This window comes from Leucoraja erinacea, chromosome 22 (genome assembly GCF_028641065.1).
Source record: "Leucoraja erinacea ecotype New England chromosome 22, Leri_hhj_1, whole genome shotgun sequence".
Lineage (NCBI taxonomy): Eukaryota > Metazoa > Chordata > Chondrichthyes > Rajiformes > Rajidae > Leucoraja > Leucoraja erinaceus.
Window position 1 is genome coordinate 1113636 of NC_073398.1, and position 18754 is coordinate 1132389.

Consider the following 18754-nt stretch of genomic DNA (forward strand, 5'->3'; position numbering starts at 1 on the left):
TGTCATTGTGGTCCTGACATATCTTAGGGGATGGTCACCAGCCAGGTCCCTCACCCTGGAACAATTAACTCTAAAGACGGTCATGCTGATGGCACTTGTCTCAGCACAAAGAGTCCAGTCACTTCATCTATTACATAGAAACATAGAAATTAGGTGCAGGAGTAGGCCATTCGGCCCTTCGAGCCTGCACCGCCATTCAATATGATCATGCCTGATCATCCAACTCAGTATCCCGTACCTGCCTTCTCTCCATACCCCCTGATCCCCTTAGCCACAAGGGCCACATCTAACTCCCTCTTAAATATAGCCAATGAACTGGCCTCAACTACCCTCTGTGGCAGAGAATTCCAGAGATTCACCACTCTCTGTGTGAAAAAAGTTCTTCTCATCTCGGTTTTAAAGGATTTCCCCCTTATCCTTAAGCTGTGACCCCTTGTCCTGGACTTCCCCAACATCGGGAACAATCTTCCTGCATCTAGCCTGTCCAACCCCTTAAGAATTTTGTAAGTTTCTATAAGATCCCCCTCTCAATCTCCTAAATTCTAGAGAGTATAAACCAACTCTATCCAGTCTTTCTTCATAAGACAGTCCTGACATCCCAGGAATCAGTCTGGTGAACCTTCTCTGCACTCCGTCTATGGCAATAATGTCCTTCCTCAGATTTGGAGACCAAAACTGTATGTAATACTCCAGGTGTGGTCTCACCAAGACCCTGTTCAACTGCAGTATAACCTCTCTGCTATACTCAAATCCCTTTGCTATGAAAGCCAACATACCATTCGCTTTCTTCACTGCCTGCTGCACCAGCATGCCTACTTTCAATGACTGGTGTACCATGACACCCAGGTCTCGCTGCATCTCCCCTTTTCCTAATCGGCCACCATTTAGATAATAGTCCTGTTTTTGCCACCAAAATGGATAACCTCACATTATTACGATTGGACAACATGGTTGTAACACCAGACCGTGTCTCATTTACAATCCAGGGGCTGGTCAAACAGAGCAGGCCAGGAACATCAAACCCAATCATGGAATTCCGGGCTTACCCACCTGAACCACGGTTATGTGTCATGACCCACTTATTGAACTATATTGACACAACAAGAATTCCCCGAGGGAGAGAAAAAGCCTTATGGGTCAGCCACAAGAAACCTCATGGTCGGGTGACTAGCCAAACTATTTCAAGATGGCTCAAGCAGGTGCTGAAAGCCGCTGGTGTAAATACTAACGTGTATAAATCTCACTCCACCAGGGCAGCATCCACGTCGGCGGCTAAGAGAATGGACGTACCTATGGACCACATCCTGGCTACAGCGGGGTGGTCTGGGGAAAATACGTTTCAAACTTTTTATAATAAGCCGTTGGCAGAACCTGCATCATTTGGAGAAAAAATATTTGAATCTGCAAATATATAATTTAAGCCCGGGGGAGCAATTTTGTTTTTTGTTATTGTTTAATAAACACCATTATTGTTTTACAAACAGATTCAGGGTTGATTACGATAACATACTTCCTCCCTCGAATGGCTTCGGCAGTGAGTGAAGTATGAACTGTTACACGGTTTGAAATCACAGAGCTTTAAAATCTTCACGTAGTCACTCACGTGACTCTGAAGTAAAATAGTAAGATTAAATGAGAACTTACCAGTTCGAAGTTTGATCTGTATTTTATGAGGAGTTACGATGAGGGATTACGTGCTCTCCGCTCCCACCCTCAATTATAGAGATCAACTGGTAATTAAGTTCTCCTTTTCTTTACTATGTTTATTTAAATTATTGTGTCTTTCTGTGATTCCACACCGCTGCTTTGAAGTATGTCGCGCATGCGTGCTGGACGGGTTCTTCACGTAATCCCTCATCGTAACTCCCCATAAAATACAGATCAAACTTCAAACTGGTAAGTTCTCGTTTAATCTTACTATTTAAGGACATACGGTCATGAGGAATAGGAGCAGAATTAGGCCATTCGGTCCATCGTCTACTCTGCCATTCAATCATGGCGGATCTATCTCTACCTCCTAATCCCATCCTCCTGCCTTCTCCCCATAACCTCTGACCTGTGCTTTTTGGATAGAGACGAGAAGGAATTTATTTAGTCAGAGGTTGGTGAATCTGTGGAATTTATTGCCACAAAAGGCTGTGGAGGCCATATCAGTGGATATTAATAAGGCAGAGATAGATATATTCTTGATTAGTGTGTGTCAGGCAGGAGAATGGATTGAGAGGGAAGGATAGATTAGCCATGGTTGAATGGTGGAGTTGACTTGATGGGCCGAATGGCTTCATTCTGCTCTGAAAACCTATCAATTTATGGTTGTTGCAAGATCTCACCACAGAAGCTGACACAATGACCCTTTACCCACCACTCAGGAAGCTGTTGAAGCAGATCGAAGATCAGATTCTGGAGGTGCTGTCCATGTCGCAGGGGAACATTCTAGAAGAAGAACGGGGGATAGAGGTGCTCTCCTCCAGCAAGCTGCTGTCCCAGGAGATCCTGGAGAAGCACGAAATCACCATGAGGACAGAGAAGCAGATCGATGAGACCCGAGATGGCTACCGACCTGTGAGTGGCCCGCTCAATGTGAACATCAATGCACAGTTCTCCTGTTGCAGCTTGTTCACTGAACCATGCTGGAATAATTGGTGTAACGTCAGCCGGTGACTGGATGCTGTACGTGCAGATAAATGCACCTGTTGTTTTGTGTGACATGTCCATCCAAGACCGCAAGAAATTGCAGAGACTATGGATGCATCACACAAACCAACCTTCCTTCCACTGACCCCATGCCCAGGTACGTCACGCTGCCTCGGCAAGGCCAACCGCATAATCAAGGACGAATCGCTCACCGGCCACTCCCTCTTCTCCCCTCTCCCATCGGGCAAAAAGTACAGAAGTGTGAAAACGCACACCTCCAGATTCAGGGACAGTTTCTTCCCAGCTGTTATCAGGCAACTGAATCATCCCACCACAACCGGAGAGCAGTGCTGAACTACTATCTACCTCATTGGTGATCCTCGGACTATCTTTGATAGGACTTTAGTGGCTTTACCTTGCACTGAACGTTATTCCCTTATCATGTATCTATACACTGTGAGCGGCTCGATTGTAATCAAGTATTGTCTTTCCGCTGACTGGTTAGCACGCAACTAAAGCTTTTCCCTGTACCTCAGTACACGTGAACAGAAAGTGAAAATGATGTTTCAGAATAACTATTGCAAAACAACTTTACACTAACACTATCCTACACAATCAGCGGGTCAGACAGCATCTCTGGAGAGACAGAATAGGTGACTCAGCTGTCCCGCTAAGTTATTCCAGCATTTTGTGTCTACTTTTACTTTCCCACGGAAACAGGCCCTTCGGCCCACCAAGTTCACACTGACCAGCGATCCCTGTACTCTAATACGATCCTACACACACTAGCAACAATTTACAATCTTGACAGAAGCCAATTAAAAACGTTTTGCCGTACACCTCAGCTCGGTCCGCAATAACCAACCTGACCTCCCGGTGGCTCAGCACTTCAACTCCCCCTCCCATTCCGTATCCGACCTCTCTGTTCTGGGTCTCCTCCATGGCCAGAGCGAGCAACTCCGGAAATTGGAGGAACAGCACCTCATATTCCGCTTGGGGAGTCTGCATCCTGGGGGCATGAACATTGAATTCTCCCAATTTTGTTAGCCCTTGCTGTCTCCTCCCCTTCCTATCTCTCCCTCAGCCCTCGGGCTCCTCCTCCTCCTTTTTCCTTTCTTCTCCCCGTCTCCCCCCCACCCCCCTGCGCTGTAAGGCAGCAACTCTACCGCTGCGCCACCGTGCTGCCATTTGATCAGGCAATATGTCCAATTCTACTCATCAATATGTTAAATTCCACCTATCAACCACAGCCCCTCAACTCCATCCCCACCTACAAGATCCCTGTGTATTGGATGCTGGGATCGTGAGCAAGACAGAAGCAGCTGGTCAGGCAACATCAATGAGGGAAGTGAGTGAAGAGGCAATGTATTCTGTCGGCCCCTTCCTCTGTCCTCCTCTGATCCACAACAACTCCATTACCCAATGCTCACCTTCAGCCCAGTCACCCCAACGTCCTGGATCATAACCCTACAACTGCCCACCATGGTGGCACAATGGGGAGAACCAGTGCCTCGCTGTGCCAGAGACCAGGGTTCCACCCTCCCCTCGGGTGCTGTCTGTGCAGACACATCACTCATTAGTTTATTGTCACGTGTAATGAGGTACAGCGATGAGCTTTTCTTGTGTGCTAAGCAGCCAGAGAAAACAAAAGGCAAGATTACACGGTGGCACAGCGGTAGAGTTGCTGCCTTACAGCGGCACAGACCCAGGTTCCATCCTGACTACGGGTGCTGTCAGAACGGAGTTTGTACGTTCTCCCCGTGACCACATGGCCATTTGGACCATGTTCTCCGGGTGCTCCGGTTTCCTCCCACACTCCAAAGACGTGCAGGTTTGTAGGCTGATTGGCTTGGTATAAATGTACCTTGTAGTGTGTGTAGTTGTAAGAAAATTGCCCAACGCATCACCGGTTCCTCGCTCCCCTCCATTGAGTCTGTCCAAAGCAAGCGCTGTCTGCGGAGGGCGCTCAGCATCGCCAAGGACTGCTCTCACCCCAACCATGGACTGTTTACCCTCCTACCATCCGGGAGGCGCTACAGGTCTCTCCGTTGCCGAACCAGCAGGTCGAGGAACAGCTTCTTTCCGGCGGCTGTCACTCTACTCAACAACGTACCTTAGTGACTGCCAATCACCACCCCTGCCCGCCGGATACATATTATTATTTATTCAATCGTTTGCTATGTCGCTCTTCCAGGGAGATGCTAAATGCATTTCGTTGTCTCTGTACTGTACACTGACAATGACAATTAAAATTGAATCTGAATCTGAATCTGAATCTGAATCTGAGGATGGTGCTAGTGTGCGGGGATCGCTGGTCGGTGTAGACTCGGTGGGCCGAAGGGCCTGTTTCCGCGCTGTATCTCTAAATTAACTAAACTAAGGCATGATAAAGGGAAAAACATGAATAATATTTAGTGCAAGATAAAGCCACTAAAGTTCGATATAAGAGTCTGAGGGTCTCCAATGAGGTGGATAGTAGGCCAGGACTGCTCTGGACATTCTTCCTATTTTTTATTTAGAGATACAGTGCGGAAACCCAAAGCTTCAGTCCACCGAGTGCGCGCCGACCTGTGATCCCCGCACACTTACACTATCCTACACATACTAGGGACAAATTACAATTATACCAAGCCAATTACCATACAAAATTATTTGGAGTGTGGGAGGAAACCAGAGCACTCGTAAAAAACCCACGCAGGTCACAGGGAGAACGGACTAACTCCAGACAGACAGGGCCTGTAGTTAGGATGGAACCCGGGTCTCTGGCGCTGTGAGGCAGTAACTCTACCGCTGTGTCACTGTGCCGCCCCTGTGGGTTTCCTCGGGGTCTCTGGAATCCCCCCACATCCTCGGCACATGTGAGCTGGTGGGTTGGCTGACTGCTCCACAATGCCCCTGCTGTGTGGGGAGTGGGAGGATGTTGCGGGAGGTCATGGGGTCCCATAGATGGGGCGTTGGTGAGTCGGTGACCTCCACTAACCTGCACCTTCTGACACTCCACAGGTGGCTGAACATTCCAGCGTCCTCTTCTTTGTCATTTCCAACCTGGCGTACATCGACCCCATGTACCAGTATTCACTCACATGGTTCCTCAACCACTACATCAACTCCATTGACAAAAGCACTCCTTCCAGCCAGCTGCAGGACAGGATAAATAACCTCAACGCACACTTCACCTACAGGTACTTACTGACATACTTTGTGTGTGTGTGTGTATGTGAATGCCGCACTGTGTATAAATACCCCACTGTGTATAAATACCCCACTGTGTGTGTGAATACCCCACTGTGTGTGTGAATACCCCACTGTGTGTGTATAAATACCCCACTGTGTGTGTGTGAATATCCCACTGTGTATAAATACCCCACTGTGTGTGTATAAATACCCCACTGTGTGTGTATAAATGCCCCACTGTGTGTGTGAATACCCCACTGTGTGTGTATAAATGCCCCACTGTGTGTGTGATACCCCACTGTGTGTGTATAAATACCCCACTGTGTGTGTGTGAATATCCCACTGTGTATAAATACCCCACTGTGTGTGTATAAATACCCCACTGTGTGGGTGTGAATACCCCACTGTGTGTGTGAATACCCCACTGTGTGTGTGTGAATACCCCACTGTGTGTGTGAATACAGTGTGGGTGGCACGGTGGCGCAGCGGTAGAGTTGCTGCCTTATAGTGCCAGAGACCCGGGTTCGATCCTGACTACGGGTGCTGTCTGTACGGAGTTTCTACCTTCTCCCCGTGGCCTGCGTGGGTTTTCTCCAGGTGCTCCGGTTTCCTACCACACCTAAGAGACATACAGGTTTGTAGGTTAATTGGCTTTGGTAAAATTGTAAATTGTCCTTAGTGTGTGTAGAATAGTGTTGGCGGGCTGGGATCACTGGTCGGTGTGGACTCGGTGGGCCGAAGGGCCTGTTTCGCATTGTTTCTGTAAACTAAACTAAAGGTTTCAGTAGACACAAAATGCTGGAGTAACTCAGCGGGCTAGGAACTGCAGTATCCCCGGAGAGAAGGAATGGTGACGTCAGGTCAAGACTCTTCTTCAGACTGACAGACCTTAGTCTGAAGAAGGGTCTCGACACAAAATGTCACCCACTCCTTCGCTCCAGAGTTCTTGCCCATCCCGTTTAGTTACTCCAGCATTTTGTGTCTATCTTTGGTGTGAACCAGCATCTGCCGTTCCTTCCAACACATAAAGGTAAACGTATCTTCAGTTCAACTCCCCCGTGGGTGAGTGGGACTACGCACTGTCCACGGGCACCCTGGGGGATTTCCGGGACACCGCTGGATGTGGAACGGACCCTTGACAAGGATTGTATTATAGTTGTATAATAGTATATTTAGCTATAAGTATATAAGAATAGTATAGAATAATACTTGTTTACATACTTGAGTGATTTGATATTATGTTGGTGGATTTTGTTGGGTATTGTTTTGTGTTGTATATATTATTGCAATAATTGATTCCATTTACTGTATTTCTGTTTATAAAAGAATATATGTAAAAACTAAGACAAGTAAGAGATGTTGTGTGTTGTTGCGGCAGCATCTACCAGAACGTGTGCCGGTCGCTGTTTGAACGGGACAAGATGCTTTTTTCCTTCCTGCTGTGCGTGGGGATCCAGAGGAGCCGCAACCTGATCAATGAGGATGAGTGGCGCTTCCTACTGACCGGTGGTGTGGCCTTGGACATCCCCTTTGTCAACCCAGCCCCGACTTGGGTGAAGGACAAGTCCTGGGCTGAAATAGTCCGCCTCGCCACGCTCCCTGCCTTCTCTGACCTCAACAACCACTTCAGCTCAAAGGTGAGGGTGCAGGCAACACAGCACAGTCGGCAGGGAGGTGGGGAGGAGAACTTGGGTCTCCCTCTCCCAGACACTCAAAACCCGAAACGCCACCCATCCCTTCTCTCCAGAGATGCTGCCTGTCCCGCTGAGTTACTCCAGCACTTTGTGTCTATCTTTGGAGATGGGGAGGAATGACTACTAGAATCTGGTGAACCACAAACTCAGCGGAGATGCGGTACAGGCAATAGGTGTAGACCTTATTACGGCACGGTGGCGCAGAGTTCGAGTTGCTGCCTCACAGCGCCAGAGACCTGGATTCCATCGTGGCTACATGTGCTGTCTGTACGGAGTTTGTACGTTCTCTCTGTGATCTGCGTGGCTTTTCTCCGAGATCTTCGGTTTCCTCCCACATTCCAAAGACACACAGGTTTGGACTCTGGCTGCAGTCCCTGAGGGAGTTTAGTTTAGAGATACAGCGCGGAAACAGGCCCTTACCCCACCGAGTCCACGCTGACCAGCGATCTCCGCACACTATCCTACACACACCAGGGACAATTTACAATTTTACCAAAGCCTATTAACTTTCAAACATGTACGTCTTTGGAGTGTGGGAGGAAACCGGAGATCCCGGATAAAACCCACCCAGCTCATGGGAAAAATGTACAAACTCTGTACAGACGTAGTCAGGATGGAACCCGGGTGTCTAACGCTCTAAGGCAGCAACTCTACCACTGTGCCACCAACTGTTGGAAGCAGAAACTGTCACAATGCAGAATAGGTGTGTGGGTGAAGCCTTGAATCATCCAGGCACAGGCAGACAAAGTGATGGTGACTGGCGTTGGTGCAGATAGCTACATGAGGGGCAGTGTGATGGGCCAAAGGGCCTGTTTCTGTGCTACATCCTCAATCACAACATTATTCCCATTATCGTGTGTCTGTACACTGTGGACGGCTCAATTGTAATCATGCATTGTCTTTCCACTGGCTGGATAGCACGCAACTAAATCTTTTCACTGTACCTCGGTACACGTGACAATAAACTCAACTAAACTACTGGTAATAACATAAATGGTTTCTCAGCACTTACCCACCACCATGAGATGTGTGTGTGTGTGTGTGTGTGTGTGTGTGTGTGTGTGTGTGTGTGTGTGTGTGTGTGTGTGTGTGTGTGTGTGTGTGTGTGTGTGTGTGTGTGTGTGTGTGTGTGTGTGTGTGTGTGAGCGTACAGCGATGTGTTCACCAGCTTACTCGCACCCAGCTCACACTCACCCAGCTCACACTCAGCCAGCTCACACACAGCCAGCTCACACTAACCCAGCTCACACTCAGTGGTGTTCAAGAAGGAACTGCAGATGCTGGAAGATCAAAGGTACACAAAATTGCTGGAGAAACTCAGCGGGTGCAGCAGCATCTATGGAGCGAAGAAAATAGGCGACGTTTCGGCCCGATAGATGCTGCTGCACCCACTGAGTTTCTCCAGCAATTTTGTGTACCTTCACACTCAGTGGTGCTCCATTGTCCACCCTGTACACAAGCAGTGCTGGTGAAGAGCATCCTCCCATGGAGTCACAGAGTGATACAATGTGGAAACAGGCCCTTGTTACCCACACCCACCTACATGGCCCGTCTACACTAGTCCCACCCGCCTGCATTTGGCCCATATCCTTCTAAACCTTTCATTGACACTATATTGTCACATGTACCTAGGTAAAGTGAAAAGCTTTGTTTTGTGTACAACCCAGTAAAACCATACAGCAGACCTCACCTGGGCAGTGTACAAGTGTCGCCATGTTACTGCCGATGACAAAGTTACAACAGTTCATTCAACAGTCCTATCTACCGCCCGCTGCTGCACATGGCAGCCCCTCACGTCCCGCTGGGACCCACCGTTCTTGGCAGCCCCCCACCAGGACCCCTCTCCATTCTCAGTGACCCTTGCCTCTCTCTGTCAGCCCTCCTCTCTCACCAACAGCCCCCCCCCCCCCCTCCCTCTCAGCGGTTGCGCACGGGTCCCTCCTCCTCGCTCGACCCGGGTGAATGAGCCGGGCCTACCAGAGGGCTTGGCCTCTCTCCGGGATCACTCTCGGCCGCGCTGCCCATTGGGAACCTGTCCGTGCACCTGTCCAAATGTCTTTTAAACATTGTGATCGTACCTGCCTCAGCTACCGCTTCTGACAGCTCGTTCAGGCAGACGTTAAGCTCACTGGTCTATAGTTCCCAGGCTTTTCTTTGTGACCCTTCTCAAAAAGAGGCACAACTTTTGCCATTCTCTAGTCTTCCGTCACCTCTCCCGTGTCTAATGACGATGTATGTATCCCAGCCAACGCTCCTACAATTTCCTCCCTAGCTTCCCACAGTGTCCTCAGATATATCTGTTCTGGTTTAGGAGATTGATCCACCTGCATGCACTCTGGGATGTTCACCACCTCCTAGATTGTAACACTGACTGTCCTCATGACACCTCCAGTCTCAAGTTGCCCAGTCTTCATATCTTTCTCCACAGTAAACACACAGGTGAAATACTCATTCAGGACCTTGTCCGTCTACTGTAGCTCCACACTGAGATGGCCACTTTGGTTTCTAAGGGATTCTATTCTTTCTTGTCACCCTCTTTCTCTTAATGTGCTTTTAAAATCATCCAGAGTTGTCCCTTTCCCCCCACAGATGCTGCCTGATGTGCTGGTTATCACCAGTGGGCCCTGCTTGTCTATTTATTAAAGACAAAGTGCTGGAGTAACTCAGTGGGACAGGCAGCATCTATGGAGAGAAGGAAAAAGTGACGTGTCGGGTCGAGACCCTTCCTCAGACTGAGAGTCAGGGGAAAGAGAATCGAGAGATATAGATGGTGATATATAGGGTTATCGAATAAATGAATGGAAGATATGCAAACAAGTAACGATGATAAAGGAAACAGGCCATTGCTGGCTGTGTGCTGGGTGAAAATGAGTTACAGACAATGAAACTCACCAGGACAGTGAAACTAGCACAATAGTACAATGACCAGGGTGGGGGAGGGGCAGAGAGAGAGTGGATGTAAGGGTTACTTGAAGTTAAAGAAATCAATATCCATATCGCTGGGGTGAAAGCTGTCCAAGCGAAATATGAGTTGCTGTTCCTCCAATTTGCGGTGGGCCTCACTCTGACAGTGGAGGAGGCCCAGGACAGAGAGGTCAGTGTGGGAATGGGAGGGGGAGTTAAAGAGTTTGGCAACCGGAAGATCACGTAGGCCAAGGCAGACTGAGCGAATGTGTTCAGTGAAACGATCGCCCAGCCTGCGCTTGGTCTCGCCAATGTATAAGAGTCCACATCTTGAATAACGGGCACATTAGGTGATGTTGGAGGAGGAGCAAGTGAATCCCTGCCTCACCTGAAATTTGCTAACTAGCTCACAGATGGTATGCTAACAGCTCTCTGGTTGATGTGTTTAGCTTTCTGAATGGAAGAAGATATACGATTCCTCCCAGCCTGAGAAAATGTGTTTGCCTGATCCCTGGGACAAAGCTCTGAACCAGTTCCAAGCCTTGCTTGTGCTGCGATGTGTCAGGCCCGACAAGGTTTGTGGCAGCTATGTGTAAACCCGGCATCACATCACTACCTTCTGGTCAACCAACACCTCCCTTCCCCGTTCCACTCTTGTTTCTGCTTTGTCTCACCAATTCAGGAGTGAAGCAAACATTCAGGAGTATGTGCTGTAGCAACATTTAGTTTAGTTTAGTTTAGTTTAGAGATACAGTGCACAAACAGGCCCTTCAGCCCACAAGTCTGCGCTGACAAAGAAGGAAATAGCAGGACAGACAAATGAGAGTCAGTAGATGTTGTTTACTTAGATTTTCATAAAGCCTTTGATAAGGTGCCACGCGTGAGGCTGCTTAGGAAGATGAGAGCCCACGGTATCAAAGGGCAGATACTAGCATGGATAGCAGGTTGGCTGGATGGCAGAAGACAAAGTGTGGCAATAAAGGGGGCTTTCTCTGGTTGGCTGCCAGTGACTAGTGGAGTTCTGCAGGGCTCGGTGCTGGGGCCGCTACACTTCACATTATATATTAATGATTTGGATGAGGGGATTGAAGTGCTTTGGGGCAAATTTGTGGATGATACAAAAACAGGTGGAAGGGCAGATAGTGCAGAGAAAGCAGGGACTCTGCAGAAGGACTTGGACAGGTTGGGAGAGCGGGCAGACAAGTGGCAGATGGAATATAGTGCAGCAAAGTGTGGAGTCATGCATTTTGGTCGTAGGAAAAAAAGGCTAGGCTTTTCTAAATGGGGTGAGAATCCAGAAATCGGGGCTGTCAACAAAAACTGGGATGTAATGCTGAGGCTCTATAAGGCGCTGGTGAGGCCCCAGTTGGAATATTGTGAGCAATTTTGGGCACCATATCTAAGGAAGTGCTGCCTTTGTAGAGGGTCCAGATGAGGTTAACAAGAATGATCCCAGGAATGAGTAGGTTAACCTGTGACGAGCGTTTGTCGGCACTGGGCCTGTACCGGCTGGAGAGTAGAAGAATGAGAATTGAGAATTGAAACATACAGAATAGTGAAAGGTCTTGGATAGCGTGGATGTGGAGAGGATGTTTTCACAAGTTGGAGACTCTTGGACAATAGGTCATAGCCTCAGAATAAAATGACGTTCTTTTAGGAAGGAGATGAGGAGAACATTCTTTAGTCAGAGGGTGGTTAATCTGTGGAATTCTTTGCCACAGAAGGCTGCAGAGGGCAAGTCAGTAGATATTTTTATAGCAGAGATGGATAGATTCTTGATTAGTATTAGTAGACTTGATGGGCCGAAGGGCTTAATTCTATTCCAATCACTTGACCTTATGACCAGCGATCCGCATGCACTAGCATTATGGGGCAATTTACAGAAGCCAATTAACCTACAAGCCTTAAGTTCATAATAAGAGCAAAATTAGGCAATTCAGCTCATTAAGACTATTCCACAATTTCCCTCCCAACCCCATTCTCCTGCCTCCTCTCCATGACTCCTGACAACAATACTAATCAAGAATTATCTATCTCCCACCTTAAAAATACCCATTGACGATCTCTACAGCCCTTCTATGGCAATAAATTCCACAGATTCACCACCCTCTGCCCAAAGAAATTCCTACTCATCTTGTTCCTAAAGTAGCATCCTTTCATTCTGAGGCTGTGACCTCTGGACCTAGACTCTCTCACTAGTGGAAACATCCTCGTCACATCCACTCTATCCAGGCCATTCACCACTCAGTAAGTTTCAATGAGGTCCCCCCTCATCCTTCGAAACTCCAGCGAATACAGGCCCAATGCCATCAAACGCACATCATACGTTAACATAAACATTCCTGGGACCATTCTCGTAAACCCAAACCTGCACGAGTGGGGGAGGATACGGAGCACCCGGGGAAACCCTGGCAGGTAACGGGGAGAAGGTACAAACTCTGTACATACAGCACTGGTAATCAGGATGGAACCCAGGTCTCTGGTGGCGTGAGGCAGCAACTCTACCGCTGCATCACCATGCCACACACTGCTGCATTTGTCCCCACACTACACACTGACACCAGTGCAGCTCAGGAAGGCCTGGTCCACTTAGACCCACCCACCCTCAGCAGCTGATGAACACTGAATGCATTCCTCACTGACCACACACCTTGACCTCTGCCATCCATGCATTGTCAATATACCATTGGTCCAGCGGGGCAGCTAACCTCTGACCCTGGCTGAAGCGGACCCCGACTGATTCTCCCCGTTGGTGGCGGCATGGTGGTAACGTGGCTTTGGGTTAAATGTAAATTGTCCCCCAGTGTGTGTAGGATAGTGTTAGTGTGTTGTGGACCCCAGTGGGCAGAATGGCCTATTTCCGTGCTGCATCTTTAAACTAAACTAAGCATGTGCCTCAGGGAAGAGTTTGGAAACTTTGCTGATGAGATAGAATGTCCCACGACCCCCCCCCCCCCCCCCCCCTCATACGTGGAGGTGTGTACCGTATGTTGGCTAGTTGTACTGTATGTAGGGTTCATACTGTACATGGTGTGTGCTGCATGGGGCATGTACCATACCCAGCATGTATATTATATGTAGGGCATGGACCGTACACTGCATCTGTGCTGCAAGCAGTGTGTACTGTACATGGGCGAGTGCCATGTGTGGGATGTATCTCTCCCTTCCCCCACCGTGACCTCTGCCCTTCCCCCACCATGACCTCTGCCCTTCCCCCACCATGACCTCTGCCCTTCCCCCACCATGACCTCTGCCCTTCCCCCATCATTACCTCTGCCCTTCCCCCACCGTGACCTCTGCCCTTCCCCCACCGTGACCTCTCTGCCCTTCCCCCACCGTAACCTCTGCCCTTCCTCAAACCGTGACCTCTGCACTTCCCCAACCCGTGACCTCTGCCCTTCCCCCACCGTAACCTCTGCACTTCCCCAACCGTGACCTCTGCCACTTCCCCCACCCGACCCTCTGCACCTTCCCCAACCGTGACCCTCTCCCTTCCCCCACCGTAACCTCTGCCCTTCCCCCAATCACTGACCTCTGCCCTTCCCCCATCACTGACCTCTGCCCTTCCCTCACCGTAACCTCTGCCCTTCCCCAATCACTGACCTCTGCTCTTCCCCCACCGTGACCTCTGCCCTTCCCCAATCACTGACCTCTGCTCTTCTTCCCCACCCCGTGACCGTGAAACCTCTGCTCTTTTTTTCCCCAATCAACTGACCTTGCCCTTCCCTCACCGTAACCTAAGCTCTGTCGTCTCTCTGCCCTTCCCGAAATCACTGACCTTCTGCTCTTTTCCCCCCCACCGGGACCTCTGCCCTTCCCCCAATCACTGACCTCTTGCCCTTCCCCCCACTGACCTCTGGCCCCTTCCCCCACTGTGACCTCTGCCCTTCCCCCATTGGTGACCTCTGCCCTTGGCCCCAGGTGATCCCAGGCATCCAGCAGTTTCATAGCTGAGAAGATGGGGGCTGAGTACATTGAGCCGCCAAAACCTTTGACCTTCAGCACAGTTATCGGGGGTCCAGCCACGGCCACCCCCCCACTCATCTGTCGTCCCGTGTCTGCCGGGGGCCGACCCCTTATGACCCTGCTGGTGAAGGGTTCGCGAGGAGCAAGGTAGGGCTGGTTGATAGGGCATTGCCCAAACCTCCTCCCTCCCTGCCCATCGCTGCCAGTGGATGGGCATTGTGAATCAGTCACCCCAGGCTCAGTGTACAGAGCAGGAAGGCACAGCATTTCTTTTGGGAGATACAGTGTGGGAACAGGCCCCCCCTTCCGCACCACCATGGTCCCCACCGGTCAAAAGGCGGACCCGACCTGCGTCCCTGCAACAACTAACACTATTTCCACACCCACTAGTTGGGGGACATTTACATTCACATTATACCAAGCCTATTTAACCTACAAGGTGTACGCCTTTGGAGTGTGGTAGGGAAATCGAGCAAAAAAAACACCCGGAGTAAAAACCCCACAATGGTGCGACGGGGAGAACGTGCAAACCTCCATAACAGACAGGGAACAAAGCACCCGTAGTCAGGATCAAACACGGGGTCCTCTGAGCGCTGTAAGGCACGCAACAACTGATACTGGACGTTGCTAGCGCCAAACCACCCCGTTGGGCCACAATCAGTGGGGGCAGGAATTCTGGTTATGTGAAAAGTATTTAGCATGATGGAACATTTGAGTGACCACAAAGGAACTACGACAGCTGGCTGGTAAGCTTGAAAAAAAAACAAACCAAAAAAGTGCCGGGAGGAAAAAAACTCAAGGGGGGGAGGCATCATATCATCCGAGGAAGGTCTGAAACAGGGAAGTGGGGGTCCTCAGCGGGCAAAAACAATCCCAACTGGTTCCTATGTTTTCCTCCCCAGGGCGATGTGCTGGGGGCCAAGAGCCGGCTGTTAGGAGGTTCTGCAAGGGCCCGTTTGTTTGTTTTGCTGGATTGAAAAATAAAATTTTGTTCCTGAATGCAAAATTTTATTTTAACAAACATCATGCAATAAAAGGGGGATCACGTAATCAAGAAAATTAGCACAAACAACAATTTGAGAGAGATGATGTCCAAAATCTGCCGAATGCAGGTGGGTTGTTATGTATGCCAACGATCCTCAGCAAGCACGCCGGGCGGAATGGCGAGTTGAGGGCTTTGACGTTGTAGTACCAACCGGAGCGTGGAACGTAGTGGGGGGGGGCTTTGATTTTTGTGTGTTTGTGGTGGGTGTGTTTGTGTGTTGGTGTGCATACCGATGGGTTCGTAAACCATCCCTCGCACCTTCGGACCGCGAACCCGAGCGGCGGAGGTCCCAGTGTAGATTAAGCGTTGCGGGGGAGCAAGTTGTGTTATATTAGGGATTCTGAAAACTAGGAGAGAAATTGTTATAACAGGGAGTAAACCAAATGTGACTATGTGTGTGTTTAGATGAGGGAATGTGATCGCTTCCGGCGAGTATCAAACAAAGCACAAAGAAAAAGGCGCGGGGGGGCTGGTGGGCGTGTTGGGCCGTGCGGAGGAGTAGAGGAGAAGAGGCACTGGGGCACGGGGGGGTGGAAGGGTATTCCTACTGGATGTGGATCTTGTGTGTTGGTGGGCGGGTACGGGGAAGCCACTTAAGCGGAAATGGGGGGGGGCCGAGGAGGAGTTTATGGGGTGGGGGGGGGGGGGGGTAAAAACTCCCAGGAGGGGAATCGGCCCATTACGCACTATTGTCGGTTTGGGTTGTGGCGTTTTCTCATCGAGTGAGTGTCTAATCTGGGCTTATAACCCTATAAAATTACAGCACGGGAAACCAGGAAGGCCAATCCTCTCCATCGTGGGCCCTGCCACAAGAGAATAAAAACACGTCTTCCCTCACAAACTTTTTTTTCCCATAGTTTTCGGTCGGTGGGTCCCACCACCGCTGCCTGCACTCGATGAATGACATACACGCATCCATACTTCCCTCTCACCAATAGCCAATATGCGGCGCGGAAAGATTTTAATGTTGTTTGCAATGATACCACGAAGTGTACCGGGGAACGCTCCCTTCCGAAAACAGGGGGGAATCCCACCGAGCTATAGACCACTGCGAGGCTCATTCGCCAGACAGGAAAAAAGACACCGGGGGGCTAAAGCCCCCCCCGGTCGCGGGGTTCCCAACACCGCTACCACTTCTCTGAGGTAAGGAAGTGTTCCCCTCCTCATGTTAACCCCTAAAACGTCTGTCGGCTTAAATTCCTGAGTTCATTCCTCTTGTTTGAAATCTGTCCTCCTGGGACGACAGAGGATGTCGCGCAAAGCGGGTGTTCGACGCTGGTCTGCGACCCTGCTTGGAATGGAAGGGATAAAGGAGTAGAGGTGGAGAGCTCCGGTGTGGTTCGAATGAAAACAACCGGAATGCGTTAGTGAGTGCAATACACAGACCCTGTCATTGGCTGTGTTAGGGTGGGAAGAGGATCGCAGGTGAGGGAGGAGGTGGGAACTGGGTGGAGGGAGAGATGGGGGGCACAAAAGCCACACTTAGTCCAGCCAAACATTTTACCCCCCTTTGCCCTGTGGTAAATGTCTGTATTATGTGCGCACTTTTAATCTTGGGGGTCAATGCAAGTTTCCTAAAAATGTAGCTATAGATACTAAAGATTCATTATTATTATTATATATTCTTTCAATTTTCCGGTCCCTATTCTCAACGGGCAAAAAAGCGGCATTTCGCTTTTCCACCGACAAGGACATCAACTCAACTTCCCTCCCTCTGCTTGCATATGAATCTTTTGGTTTCTGCTAACTTTGTCACTAGCAATAGTCCACTGGTATTGACTGTGTTTAGCAAAAAATTTGTCGCGGGGTGAAAGGACAGAGTGAAAATATCTGTTTGAGCAAAAGACAAATTTCTGAAGCATTTGCCATAGTCCAAGCAGCACACTCCCCCAACTAGCAAGTATAGGCTAATAACCAGAGAAACCCCCAACTGATCACGTATTGGGCAAGAGGGCCCCCCTCCCCCAGCCTCCCATGTTTTGGCACAAATGCCATTTCCGCCCTTTTCCCTTCCGTTTCCCAAGTCCCAGTGCGGTGCGCTTGTGTAGGTCCATGAAATCATGATGGTGCCTGAGGGTGGATCACAATCCAAAGAAGAACAAGGGGAGTCGTAGGAGGCGAGCCCCATGCTGCCTGCCCAGGCCATCACTTCTGTACGTCTGATCGACGACCCGTGAGAAAAACCCCTCGGCCTAGTCCACCAACTCGTTTCCGTCCGCCGTTTGGGTCCCCGGGGGGGGGGGTGAGCAACCCTACCTTCCCCCTCCAACCGATCTCGAGGGCACAGTATTTCCGACCACCCCGGTTACCTCTCCTCTCTCTCTCCTCCCGGACCGGGCGTTTATAGGTCATACACAACACCCATAGCATGGCATGGATCTCCATGTGTAAACGTGTACAAAACAAACAAGGGTTTTACAAAGTAAAACTATTTGTACGTATAAAAAATACCTTGTAAGTAACATTGCAGGTCTTGCAAGAAGATTAGTGGGAGATTTTTGCCAGGACCGACGAGGCGGTCTTAGCTATAAGGAGAGGTTGCGTAGGATGGAACATCAAGGAGGCTGATGGGGTGATCCTTATAGAGGTTTACAAATCACCTATAGAGGGAATATATCGTGTAGACGCCGAAAGACAGGTCAGTCTTGCCCACGAAGCAGGGTAAATGAGTCAAAAGGAACAGAGGAACATGGGATGGTTTATAGATGAGGGGGTAAAACGCATGATATAGGAAATCTAGTGTGTAAACTTTTTCACCAAAAAACAAATAATTTTACAAAATATTAAAAAAAAACAACGAAGGGTAGGTGTAGTAACAAAGGAAACGGATCTAGCTCCAGAGGAGATAGTTGTGAGGCAAGCAGGGACATCCAGAACCGTTTCAGAACTACCGTGGGTGGGGGTAAGTGGCGGGGTTTTACATCTGGATTAGGACAGGTAAATTCGCGAAGGGGATATGGAGGACCAGACAACAGAGGCATGTGGGACTGGTGTAGATGGGACATGGGTTGGAGGGCCAGTGTGGACAGTAAGTTGAGCCAAAGTGGCCTGATAAGTTCCCTTCCCCACTAGGTACAGAATCAATGTTCTAAAGACATCTAATCTAAAGACCTGGGGCTAATACGGGACTCTTAGTATGTCATTGGCGGGTTTTAGTGGGTGGGGTGGGCGGTTTTTGTTTAACGGCATAGAGTGAGACATTTAACATGGGTTGCAATCTTCTGAGAAATGAGAAGATTAATTGTAAAATACCACCCATGGGGTAACCCTGAGGGGTTACGCTTGTTCCCTACCCCTGTATTAGAGGGGATGGGGGGGACTGAAGAAACCTTCCAGA

The 18754-nt window shown here is 49.5% G+C and overlaps 1 protein-coding gene across 1 annotated transcript in view; it reads left to right on the forward strand.

Moving 5' to 3' along the window:
• The window catches only part of LOC129708029 (dynein axonemal heavy chain 3-like), a 426708-nt gene that overhangs the window by 314389 nt on the left and 93565 nt on the right, over positions 1–18754 (forward strand). The window contains exons 66-69 of the mRNA XM_055653570.1: positions 2370–2562; positions 5638–5816; positions 7187–7445; positions 10856–10981. Coding sequence (XP_055509545.1) covers positions 2370–2562; positions 5638–5816; positions 7187–7445; positions 10856–10981 — 757 coding nt within the window. The remainder of the gene's footprint in view (positions 1–2369; positions 2563–5637; positions 5817–7186; positions 7446–10855; positions 10982–18754) is intronic.